Here is a 13,781-nt window from a genome sequence, read left to right as displayed (position 1 = left end):
ATTATGCTACCTCCATACTACATACCCGTCCTGACTGTTCCTTGGCTGTTTGTCTCTTTGCAGGCGACTCGGCGGGCACCTGTGGGGACCCTGGTACGCCTGCCCACGCCAGCAGAGAGGCGGGCAACTTCAAGCTGCGCAGCAAAGTGCGCTTCACCTGCGCAGTGGGTCACACATTGTACGGCTCAGCAGAGAGGATCTGCTTCCCCAACGGGACCTGGTCGGGTCGACAGCCCTTCTGCAAACGTGAGGGGACTTTTGAAACGTCTGTGTAAAAATGACATGTGTGTCAGACAGCAGTGGTGGTGATACAAAGGAGTATAGGAGCTGCAGGCAGGTTGTGTCTGACATTTATTGAGAACGCTTTTTTTTTCTTTTTACAAATGTAACAAGCATTCAAGGTGGTGAACATGCGGATGTTTTGCACACGATCGATCTCACGCACGCACGCAGGCACGGTCGCACGCACGCTCGGACAAATGTTCACTAACACAGTTCTGCACCAGATGGATAAGTACCTCTTTGCTGCAGTCTGGTATTTTCCGCCTGCACATGGTGCTGTTCATAGCCTCCAGATCTCCAACCATAGAGGGGGAAAAAATCCATTAATTACAAAGACCTAAAGCCAAGTTCTTTTTTGGAATGTGATAAATGAATCATTTTGGATTTTGAAGATATTGCTTCGCGGTGAGCCAGCGCCACGTGGTGCATAAATTAGCCCCCCGGGTCAACAGGATATTGAGGGGAGAACGGTTTGGCTGCATCGGTGCAATTGTCTATACTGTCCAGCTTCGCACAACACCAATGTCATTTTTAATATGACAGGCCAATGTGCTACTAGACCCTCAGTGCTCCTCTATATTTCTGCCTCTCCCTCTCCCTCAGTCTCTCTTTCTTTCTCACTCAACTCATATAATTTCTCCCGATCAATCTGGATGGCTGGCTGTCTTGTCTTTCCTCATCTTGCTATTTGTCTCTACCCCTAGGTCTCTCTCTCTCTCTCTCTCTCTCTCTCTCTCTCTCTCTCTCTCTCTCTCTCTCATACACACACAGCTGAACTTACTAAGTTTTAACATTGTTTAGCTCTCCCTTCATCCCAGCAGGGAAGGGATTCACTGCTTGAATGAGTTTCCTTGTTGTCTGTCTATGATCTAAAGGCATGTCAGCTGTTAAAGTCCAGCCATCTGTTATGTATGGCCCGCTGTAATCTCTAGAAAACAGTCAATATGAATGTTCAGCTTAATATCTCAGCCATGATGCCATCCAGGCCTTCTGCGATACTTTGTGTATTTCTGTCGTCTTGTTTGAGATGAATTATTCAACGGTTGAGTCATACGATATGGCTTACATTAGCTTATCTGTGATCCGTACATGTCTGAGGTTGGGCATGAATATTCAAATGTGTGCATGCTTGTGTGTGTGTGTGTGTGTGTGTGTGTGTGTGTGTGTGTGTGTGTGTGTGTGTGTGTGTGTGTGTGTGTGTGTGTGTGTGTGTGTGTGTGTGTGTGTGTGTGTGTGTGTGTGTGTGTGTGTGTGTGTGTGTGCGGATGTGTGTACGTGTGTCTGGCATCTGGCTGCAGGAAATTGCGCCTGTGCCCACACTTCCGTCTCCTGCTGAAATCACTATTTCAAATTTTCCAGACAATTAGGTGATTGAGAGGGTAAATCAATTTAGTAATGAAACATGGTTTCGAGCAGAGAGAAAACACTTGAAACAAACCCTGTACCTTTCTCCCTCAGGATTTAGCATGAAATGATCCTGTCAGGCGGAATGTCCCACAAATGGTGAAAAGAGTTCTTCATTATTTTACATTGGCCCTGGTCATTGTCTAAGACTTTATAATGAAAACGAATTAATGCTGTTCACTTAAACCTTGTGGTGTACCGTTCCTAGGGGGTTTACACACACACACACACACACACACACACACACACACACACACACACACACACACACACACACACACACACACACACGGGGTGTTGACAGAAGATATGAGTTCCTTTGTGTCAACATGGGTGATATTAAACACACACGCCAGCTGCAAATGTCATCATATTTACATTAAGATAGTACAATATTTGATGGATCCTTGAAGTAATACTAGGTAACTTTTTCAACAAAACTAAAGTTTAATTGTATATCTTTTGTGAGTGGCAAATGTTTCACAACACCCACTCCATCAATTTCACCCCCGAAAGCCTTTTATAAACTATTTTATATTGAAACGGTGGCTAGGATAGTCATTCCCGCGAAAATGACGACATCCGTCCGGGAAACGGAAATGCACCGGTTTCCTGTTTGGCCAGGAACTACTGCACCGGTTTCCTGTTTGGCCAGGAACTACCGGGCTAATAACAAAAAGGAATCTCACGCTGTTTTTAAGAGATTGTAGGATTTGAAGATCGAAAAACAACAGCAAAAGAAAACACAGCTCACGGTAACTAAAGCTCCACTGGCTAAGTGAAACGATCCACAGATAGTATAAAACAATTAAAAGAACGCTTTTTTGAAATGCTTTCGTCTTCCGGTGAAAACAAATGGAATTCTGGGTAATGCAGGAATAAACGAATGACCTGCAGTGACGGTAATGACCAGCAGAGGCTGCTAAAAATCGTTATTTGTACTGAAAATAGCAATCTAGCTCAAAACGCGTCTCAATGCATCGTGAGCTTGTAGATCGGCTATTTTCAAAAATAATTTTGAAACATTTTGTGGTTAAGTGGTTAAAGCATCTTGCACACTGCACCAGTCATCTCTCAGCGCCTTTGGGAATCCCAAGAAAATCAATTACTCTTTCGCGCTCTGACCTTTACCTCCTCTCTTCTCTCCTCCATTGCAGCGGTGCATTGTTCGAACCCAGGTACGCCAGCTCATAGCCGTGTTTCCCGCCTTGACGGTACCACCTTCTCCCACTCCATCGTCTATTCGTGTATGGAAGGCTATTTCCTCGCAGGCACGCCCACGCGTCAGTGTCTGGCCAACGGCACGTGGTCCGGCACAGCTCCAAACTGCACATGTACGTATCGGACACAGAAATAGAAACAGAAAGTGGTGTTATTTCCTTTCCTGAGTTATGATACACCTATCTTGGCTTGCTTTATCATCCCTGCATTGTGAAATATGAATGAGGTGCTCTCTCCACACGCTGTCAAAAATAGACCATATCTGGCCCGGATGGGACGTGGTCTGGCACAGTACCACAACACAGAATCAGAGACTCTGAGAGAACAGAGTGAGATGCTCCTGCACAGTGAAATCCTCAGCGTTAATTCAATTCCAGGTTAAATTAACACCGAGCATTTTACTGTGTGCCTCATCACATTTAGCTCAGTGACATTATCTGGAAGAAATGGGATTTGTCATCGTTGCCAGAAATAGAACAACAATTACAGAAGAAAAGAAAAGGGGAGAAGTGGTGCATTTCGCACCACTTCTGGTGCGAAATGCAGTAGGATTAGACACGCCTCCAACGGCTGTCGTATAGGCCGATAGTACGTGGCCCAGGGTGTGTCACTGAGCATGACTCTACACCGTGCCAATAAGCACCATGCTATTTCTTCATTCAGACGTTGTTCTCGCAAGATGCTCTATCACTGAAGTAAACACATTCTTTGTCAATGGCAATAAACTCCCCTCTCTGAATAAATTAAGCCAAACGGAACAGGCCTAGAGGAGAGGGGAGGCTCTAACTGATCAACATCAGTGGTAAAATACCGCCTCAGATTTCAAATGGCATATAAATCTTGCAGTCCCCCCCTAGCTCGCTCTCAGCAAGGCGTCAGAACTGTCAAGCCAGTTTTTATTGCCCGCGTCCCAGCAAATGAGCCCTGTGGTAATTAAAGAGCGTGTCGATCTATATTCAATTTGCACCAGAATACCTATTAAACAAAATTACATATTTTTCTTCTCTTTGAGCATAATCATATTCCCGCTCCCACCCCGTCTTGGTTTAGTTGGTAATTGAATCTCAAAAAGAAGATAAAATTGTGTGTGCCTATTTTCAATTCTGGAATGAGCGAGCCTATGGATGTGATGCAGTGTGACGCATGCGCACATGTGCATAGACACACAGACGCAGAGAGAGACAAAGACAGATGATGGAGGTAGATGGCTCTATTAAAAGGAATTACTGTGATAGTGTGATTAGACATGCAGAGAGAAGGAGGATTTCTACTTACAGTAGTTGTGCACCGGTGTCATGCACCAAAAATACCAGATCTGCTATTTTTGGTGCACGACACGATGAACAACCAAGTATATCTCAGGCTGGAGCACATATCTTTACTCCCTATACTTTGTGACTTGTCCGTCACCAATCCCATGGCCTGTACCACCCTGCACCACCCAGCTCTGCTCTCCTTGATGCCCTTTGATGTACGTAAAGTTAACACTCTGCGTAATATTTTTTAGTGCCTGGTTCAGGGACATCTAAAAACCTGAGATGCCAGGATTGGCTCAATATGCCTGCATTATGGGAGACGATCATTTTCACGGTTCAATGATTATCGATCGCCTAGGTTACTGGATCAAAGTCACACAGCGTTCTCAAGGGGAGAGAGAAAGCGTAAAGATGCCTGGTACTTTCAGTTTATTGTTTCAGCATTTTTATACTTTATTCTTCAGATAGGAGAGTGGATAAAGACAGAAAACCAAGGGCACAGAGATGAGAGATATATGCCTGACAGGCCGGGAGTCAGATTCAAATTCAGGTCCACGCGGCCCAAAGGAGCATTGCCTGTGCACTAACTGGCCGAGCCAAGGATCTTTATGGAGTGTTATGGAATAAATTTAGATCAGTCAAGTACAAAGTACTTGGTGGAGCATGGAAACTGTAAAACCGCCGTCAGTTATAGAATTCGAATATTATTTGTGGAGACTATTTGACTGACCACTTGTATTGGTGCTGTAAAAAAAAATGTTTTTCTCTCCTCCTCAAGTATTTGCCTCTCTACCCTACCAATGTGTTTAGTAGAAATGCAGAAAATTGTCTGTCTGCCTGTCTCTTTGTCTTCCCTTGCTAGTCTGCTTGTTCAGAACCTCTTGAGACACTTTTTAATTGATACCAATTGAAAATTTCATCAGCCTGTTATTCATGCCAGCTGCTTCCATCTGCATTTGGAGATACACACCATGCTTAATTGAAGCAAATGTGTTTGGTTGTAATGTGTTAACCTACTGTAGCAGTCAAAAGGAACCTGTGTCTTCCAAAGACACACACACACACACACACACACACACACACACACACACACACACACACACACACACACACACACACACACACACACACACACACACACACACACACAGGGCTACAGAGACAGCAGGCTTTGTCAGTTTCTATTTCCCATCATTGTGATAATCCAAGATCCCCAACTGAGAGAACAAAATCGTGATTGCATTCAAACCTCTCTGGACAGTTCTGGGTCTTGTCATGAAATAACCCTTCAGTGGAAAGGCACGCAAAAGTGCCATTTTCTTAGAAAATGGGGCTCTCAGGCATCTTGCATAAGTAGGCACTCCATGGACTACTGTAGACAGTCTTCTGCCAGAGAGGTGTCAAAAGACCTATCACTCAAAATGGAGCCTGGAGAATTTCACAAAATTGGATAAACTCCTTAGAATAATGTTCAAAATGTAGCTGATGCAAAATACCTTTTTGACACATGGTATTTCAATAAGTAGAATATGTATAGAATATAGAATATGCAGGATTGAGCCTTTAGAGAACACGAAATGCAAATTGTTCTTCTGACAGGCATCACTGTACATCACCTATAGCAACATAACATGACCCTATATTGCCCACTACACACAGGCCGTAGTTGGATATTGAAAATCCTTTTCCTCCACTCCATCTCTCATGACCGCACCTTTTTGAAAATCTCGGAATGACAGCCGAGGCGCTTGTGTTTCATTGCTCATCACTCTCATTTAGTTTTAGTGATATTTCTCATGTCTGCCCTTGCCCTGATAGTGATCACCTGCGGTGACCCAGGCGTTCCGGCCAGTGGGCTTAGGTTCGGTGATGACATCACTGTGGGACAGAATGTGACATTCGCGTGCCAGCCAGGATACCTGATGGTAGGAGGCGAGGGCACCGTCACCAGAACCTGTACCAACAACGGCACCTGGAGTGGCACTATGCCAGCATGCCAAGGTAAGACTGACCAGACACGCACACGCACACACGCACACGCACACACACACACACACACACACACACACACACACACACACACACACACACACACACACACACACACACACACACACTGCACACAGCAGAAGACAGTCGACCTTGATAACCATCCGACCATGCTGTACCATCCTTGGCATGCGTAGCACCAGTGTCATGTACCGTACAAAGTGCACACTTATACACCCTGAGATCTAATTAGATTAGCAGGCAAGGTGACACAGTGGAGTTCTTCTGTGTTCAGATAATGTCATTTGGTTTAGTTTGCAGATAAAAGCACTCCATATGAGATATAAGACTTGTATTACTTTTTTATATACTATAAAGCATATCATGCTTTATTATTGTGATAAGACTAGTAATATGAAAATGTCAGATATAGTGTCCAGATATAACATAAAACCTTTGATCTGAGACAAACATTTCGCCCTCGCCTGCAACCAACAAGCTACAGTATACCTGTGGTGGCCTGGAGCCGTGGCTGAACAGTTCCTCTGACACATGGGATGATGGATGTCTACCATCTCCTCTTCATCGTGCAATGAGGATCACAGTAATTATATTTCAATGGTTAATCATGGCCTCTCTCCAGCAGTTTGCATACTCCGTGAGCTTGATTACCGTCAGAGTTAGCGAGTCTACAAAGGGGAGGGAGCTGCTGCTCGCCTGTTAAAGCGCCGCACATTGCTGTGATTTATGGTGCCTGGGTGGAGGCATAGATTAGCATAGCTGGCGTTGGTGCCCAAAAGTGAGCATCGCAGGGAGGATTAACTTGTGCAGTGAACGGCTCCAAAGTAAGGCTGTGTCAGGAAAAGCCCACGAGGCAAATGGCGCCACATTGTTGCTAAGGAACAGTTTCGTAGGCGCGCTGTCACTGCAACAGAAAGGGGAGAGCTGGCTTTCGGTTCGCACACAGAGATGGAGAATGAGGTGTGGAGGCAGAGGCAGAAACAAAGAGAGAGAGAGCGACACAGACAGACAGACAGACAGACGGACAGACGGACAGACAGACAGACAGACAGATTGAAAAATAAACTGTGAAAGAGAACGGAGACCATTTGTACAGTATCCAGCTCCTCTCATGTTATGGCTGAATCTATTTCTGGACATACACAGCCATTAATTCCCAGAATTAAATCAAATTGAGCTTGAGTGAATGGAAGGGTACCAAATTTTTTTGGAAGTGTGTGTTTATTTTAGTTCTTATATGACACGATCTAAGATGACCCTTATGGTATTTTCAACAGAAAAATAACTGTGTGACCCAGGGGGATAAGCGGCCTCTAGCGGCAGTGAAGTCAGACTTTGGTTTTCTATAATATAATTTACTTACTGCATGCTCAAAATCCAGCACTGTGAGGCCAGACCCCCAGCCTGCATCATCAACCAGTTGCAGGTTTTAGGTTCGACCAGTTGTAGGTTTAAAACCGCATGCTATCATGTCCCCCAATGTGCCTAGTAGTGTGACCTCCGGTGAAGTTCCCAGGAAAATCCAGGCTGACACTGATGTGTAATATCTCATGGCTGTGTTTCATTATTAAGGCGTTCTGTTCAGCGGGATGTTGAGACTTTTGAAGGAGCCTGTGGTCGCATGACTGTTACTGAAGGCAGTTAATGGAGAGAGAGCGAGAGAGGGAGCGTGTGTGTGTGTGTGTGTGTGTGTGTGTGTGTGTGTGTGTGTGTGTGTGTGTGTGTGTGTGTGTGTGTGTGTGTGTGTGTGTGTGTGTGTGTGTGTGTGTGTGTGTGTGTGTGTGTGTGTGTGTGTGTGTGTGTGTGTGTGTGTAATTGTTTGAAGCTCCTCAACCTCCGAGCTCTAATCCTTGACAGCCTCCTCGACAGTTTTGACACCTGCCCCTGATGGTGCTGATGGGGGCTGGCAGAGGCAAGCAAATCCCTGCGGGGCTCAGTCTTACGAACCATGCTAGCCCGCAACACACACACACTTGCATGCACGTACACTCAGGCAGGCGCTCACACACGGCAAACACACACTTGCCTCTCTCTTGAAACTCGCACAGAAATATACACGCAAGGTATTCAATCACACAGTCTTGTATCTACAAATATACCTCCATGTCGCTTTTTCCTCAAACATGCACACATACAGTACAGTATAATTGTATCGTGGCTGTTGGGCAGAAACCTTATATCTCCATATCGAAACTTTTCATGTTTTCTTTGCCAAATAATGCCCTACTTCGTCATACTACTACTGTGTGAAAAGTGGATAGAATTGCCGATCTACAAGCTCACAACGCGCCATGATGCGTTGCATTGAACCAATGAAAAGTATTAGCAAGAGCTTGTGACAATAAAATATTAACTACATTGGATCCAACATTTGGTTACATTGTAACCTTTGTTCTCTGAGTGAAGGGACTATCTCTCCACCCATACATATAGAATATGTTGGGTGGAGAGATCTCGATACGATAGAGAACACAGGTTCTTTTTTCCATTTTCAGAAAAGTTACAGTTTTGGACATACAAGGTTTCCGCCCGACAGCGACAATATATTACTGTATACTGTATGCATGCAGGCTCTCTCTCTCTCTCTCTCTCTCACACACACACACACACACACACACACACACACACACACACACACACACACACACACACACACACACGCTCACGCTCGCAGACGCATTCATTCACCTTGGCTATACCACCACAGTGCTGTCAGTTCCCAGTTCTGACCTGTATGCATAAGTCAGAGAGCCAGAGGGCTCCTCTTCGGCCTTCGCCTCCGTCCCTCTGTCTCCCCACCAGCACTTATTTCTCTCGTGGGTAAATGAATAAAAGAAAGGCACAAGAGCGCGAAGTTTGACTGTTAAGTGGCTGCTCTATATTAATGTTGCCATCTCTCAACTCGGAGGGGTATTCAGAGATAACGCAGATGTTCTATAGTTTATTTGTTTTTTCTGATTGGTCAATCAAGCTGAATTCAGCGGTGTGTTATATCTGGATAATGACAGATGAGCTCAATAACAGACCGCTGTCTAATCATAGACTCAGAGCACCTGCTCATATCAACCTGCGCTGCTCGATTTTATGCTGTATCCAACATGACAGCCATGTAAACAAACACACCATGTCATTTACAGTACTTATGGAATACTTTCATTGCCGTAAGCAATTATTTTTGGACGGCGAGCCTGCGTGGCCGTCCTAATGGACGGAGTTGAGGCATCTGAGCAATGTGGGGAGTTAACCTCTGCAGGCTTATAAAGAGAGGAGGTGGCTTAGGCGAAAAAGGGGCGTAACGGGGCGTGATTTGGTCAGGGACTCTCTGTTTGTGTGAAAAAGGGGGCGGTCTTGGTAAAAAAGGGTCTGGAACGCGTCGTCATTGCTTCGTTGCCACCGATTGGTTGCTGCAACTTGGCTTCATGCAGGGAGACGCCCCCTCTCACGCCCCCTCTCAGGTCTGAACATGCCCCCTCTCAGATCTGAACATTCTTGGCATTCCTGCACCGCGGCCATTGCTCCCTGGCTTGATCCTGTGTCCATTTAACAGCATTGAAATGTCACCTTATAACTTCCCATCCATTACAGAATGTACCTAAAACATTTAAGTGTCCAATAAATATAAGGTACTTACGATAAACCCCAAAAAATTATCAAACATAAAGTCGGACCTTTATTTCGCATAGTATTTAGCATAGTTTTAGCTGATCTTGTGCGCACATTTTGTTCATAAAAGCAGCAGGTCCGTGAAGTGTCCACGCAGCCTAAAGCCCCGCCCACCCCTCTACACACTGAGCTTTTCATGCCGTCACACTCTGCAGAGAGGTAGACAGACTATGGAGGCATCAGAATGTTGTATTAAATTATAGAATGCACCAAAACATTAATAAGTGTCGAGTTGAATCTATTTACGCAACAATGAAGCCCCGATTTCATTTTTGGTTACAACCACATACGGAGATTTTGAAAACATGACCAATGTCAAAAAACTCCCATATCTGCTGGGCGAAGTACAACAATGTGCAAACACAGCAGCAAGATTCGTGAGTTGGTGTGATAAGAGAAGGATATCAAACGGAACACAACCACCCTAAAGACTAAGCATTGTGTATATTCCAAACACAGCAGCAAGATTCGTGAGTTGGTGTGATAAGAGAAGGATATCAAACGGAACACAACCACCCTAAAGACTAAGCATTGTGTATATTCCTGCACAGTGATCTTAGTACATAGAAATTGATCTATTGAAGATTCTGGTTGTATTGTTGTATTGTGCTTCCTGCTTTGTGCAGCAGCGTGGTTCTGAAAAATGTTTTCATAGTACCCTTTTGCGTAGTAAAAGCAGACATGAGGTGATGCTCTGTAGATACATTATCTGTTCCCTTTTTATGTACATATTAACCTGTACATGTTTTCAAATAAAATACATAGTCTTTCAACATAAAATGATTACATGCAAATAGAACCGCATTGTTTCACATGGCTAAAATGCATAGGCCATTCTATCGCTTTCATTCAATGCAAATATAACCGAATCCCGATGATGGCTCAGGTCACCAGTTGCCTCACATGTTAATGATCACATTACAATATGGATGGGCAGCGATCATTTTACTCCTCTTTGAGCCTGATGAGTTTCCTTTTTTTATACACATAGTAACCTGTAAATGTACCTTGTTTTTAAAAACACACATCTTCATGTGACGTTGACTTACAGTGGTTACTTTGTAGATTTTCATTACAAAACATACAGTAACCACTTCAGCCCATACATTTCGGCCATTTGAAAATAGCCGATCTACAAGCATTGTGAGCTTGTAGATCTGCTATTTTCAAATGATTATACATTTGGAAGTTTGTTTTTGCAGTTGCCTTTTAACATTGTTGATGTAATTCATTGCAGACGCACCTTTTTCAGATGTACACATTACTTTTCAAATAGTGCGTCATTTATTTTAAACATTGCCACACATAATTAATCTAAATAAAACAGATACTTGTTTGTTAGCTAGTTGTACTAATTTAGTCATTGGTCATGGCAGCGTTAGGAGAACTCCTAAACGCGATAGATCAGAGCTTGTAAATTGCCTTTAGGATATGGAATGTGGGCAATGAAAACAGTCATAATGGAATCAAATTTACATGGAGCAAAACATATGACAAACATAACAATGTCATCTAATGACTCAAACCAACGACGCAGTAGCCCCACGCAACTGCTGTATAGCGTGTAGCCATGCTGTAAGAGCTGAGCTAATTTGTACATTTCAGTGTGAGCCCCGCACTCTTATGAAATCATGGTCAATATTGCTAAATTTATGCCCAATGTTGAACTGAAGTGAAGGTCTGGGGGCGCAGGTCGTGGGTAGTGGGTAGTGGGCCACGAGATGTGGTTCCTGTAGATCACTGGGCCGATTTGCAGACTGGAGTTGAAGGCTGTATACAGCTCGAGCATGGTAAATAACCTTCGTGTGAGTGAATCACTCTGTCTCAGCACAATTACAATTACATACAAGCTGACATTCTTCAATGTAAATGTACAATATTTGAGCGCCATCTTGTTCACACATTACAACAACAATAAGGCATCAATGAAGTCAATAATATGCTATTCAATCTGTCGCATCATACACATGGACATAGTTAATGCATCTGTATGCTTAAACATGTAGGCTACATTTGTTGTTTTATAGCAATAGTATATACATTAATTTCTTGTCCTATATTCCTTTTTACGTTACTGTATATGTGTTGTTTAACTTGTTTAGCATAGCATAAGCATAGGACAACCACAACGTTCAGGTCGTCGCATCTGGGGTACTAGAGTCAACGTCATTGTCAAGACAACATAGAGTGTGTGAATGGCCCCTGCTGGACTGTCTGCTTTCCCAGTTAGCAGTACAATAGTTAGCAGTACTCTATAAAACGTCACACAGGTTTATACACCTTTAGCTATGAATTGCATTGCAAACTGAGGTGATTCAAATAGAAATTAAATGGCATGGTGTGGGCTGACTGCTTTCCCAGTTAGCAGTACTCTATATTTAGAAGTACTCTATAACATCACTATATCACACAGGTTTATACATCTTTAGCTATGAATTGCATTGCAAACTGACGTGATTCAAATATAAATGAAATGGCATGGTGGAAAGAAGTGATCGAATGTTTTACTTAAGTAAAAGTATCAATACTGCGATGTAGAAGTAGTGTATTATGAGGAAGGATCCGGAATTAATGTGCTTCAGTAAAACTATTAGTATTAAAATGTGCTTACAGTACCCAAAGTACAAAAATGTTTGCAAATAGCAGACGTGCAGCTCACAACGCAAATCTAAACTACGACAAACGAAGCGTTATTCTCTGCCAGGCCTTGAAATACCAGTACACACATTAGCTTAGCTTTGGGTGTCCACATTAGATGTAGATGAACTGCATAATACACAGAAACACTCGAAAAGAAAATAACGTCAATCATACGACAACATACATAGATATATAAGCAACATATACGAATACAATGAAAGAGTTTATCCCATTGAGTAATAACCATTATTCATGCATATTCATCATACCAAGCATCTACGCTAACTGTTGCGTTGTCTGTCGTTGACGAAAACAACTATGTACGCACGCGCAAGATCAAATGTGACGTAAAGTGTTCTGGCTTGAGGACCACAGCAATCGATCACAGACTCACCAAATGACACTATAAATCCAAGACCTATACATGACTATATCGTGTAAACGTATATTGTAACATTGTGTTAAACGGACTGACAATAAGGAACTGACAAAAAAATATTGAAGGCCAAATGCATGTCGCAGTTACAACTACACCGGAACTAAACCGGAAGTCGTCATACAGACGCATGCGCAGTCCACATCGTTACTGCTGTATATATTGTCAAACTACTAACTTATCCCTCTGAAAATTACACAGTAAACATATAAATCACTCAGTCACTTATGCAACACTTTCCTCATACAGATGCACACGCTAATCCGCCTAAATACAGAAAGTAAATAAAATACTCTCCTCGCAAACCGGAAGTGACGTCGCATTAACCATACATCACGCGAACGGTCTTCTTACCCCCTGTTTTTCAGTAGCGGGGGCGGGGGCGCCCCTAGACCCTACCCAACTTTAAAGGAAACATGCCGTCTAAATATACAATAAATATCCATTTGCCTAATTCACCACTACTTTTGCGTTTGAAACTTAGAATTTCTCTAAACATTACACTTTCAGACAGTCTAAGTATAAACTGTTATATTATAAAATATTATAAAAAAGAGACATTGTATCATGAGTGAAACAGCTGTCAGTCAATATAAGTAAATCATTATATGATGATAGCCTTATAGGAGTAACTTTTTTTATATTTTTGGGACATTATACAGTCAATATAAGTAAATCATTATATGATGATAGCCTTAGGAGTAACTTTTCAAACGCAAAAGTAGTGGTGAATTAGGCAAATGGATATTTATTGTATATTTTACGGCATGTTTCCTTTAAAGTTTAATGCACGCAACTGTTTTCGCCAGATTTAATTTCTGCTGTTTCGTGTTGTGCAAAATAACAAAATGTCCCAAAAATATAAAAAA

The 13,781-nt window shown here is 42.9% G+C and overlaps 1 protein-coding gene across 1 annotated transcript in view; it reads left to right on the top strand.

The window, feature by feature from the left end:
- Positions 1-13,781, top strand: part of LOC311039730 (CUB and sushi domain-containing protein 3-like) — a gene marked incomplete at its 5' end in the record, with an annotated part of 373,258 nt that overhangs the window by 314,141 nt on the left and 45,336 nt on the right. Inside the window, 3 exons of the mRNA XM_084049684.1 lie at positions 64-246; positions 2,844-3,020; positions 5,982-6,164. Of these exons, the coding sequence (XP_083905810.1) occupies positions 64-246; positions 2,844-3,020; positions 5,982-6,164 (543 nt within the window). The remainder of the gene's footprint in view (positions 1-63; positions 247-2,843; positions 3,021-5,981; positions 6,165-13,781) is intronic.

Source organism: Gymnoscopelus microlampas, assembly GCF_963454915.1.
Source record: "Gymnoscopelus microlampas genome assembly, chromosome: 3".
In the NCBI taxonomy this organism is placed as follows: Eukaryota; Metazoa; Chordata; class Actinopteri; order Myctophiformes; family Myctophidae; genus Gymnoscopelus; species Gymnoscopelus microlampas.
The sequence above is the reverse complement of the archived record's forward strand: the minus strand, read 5'-3'. Positions and strand labels throughout refer to the sequence as shown.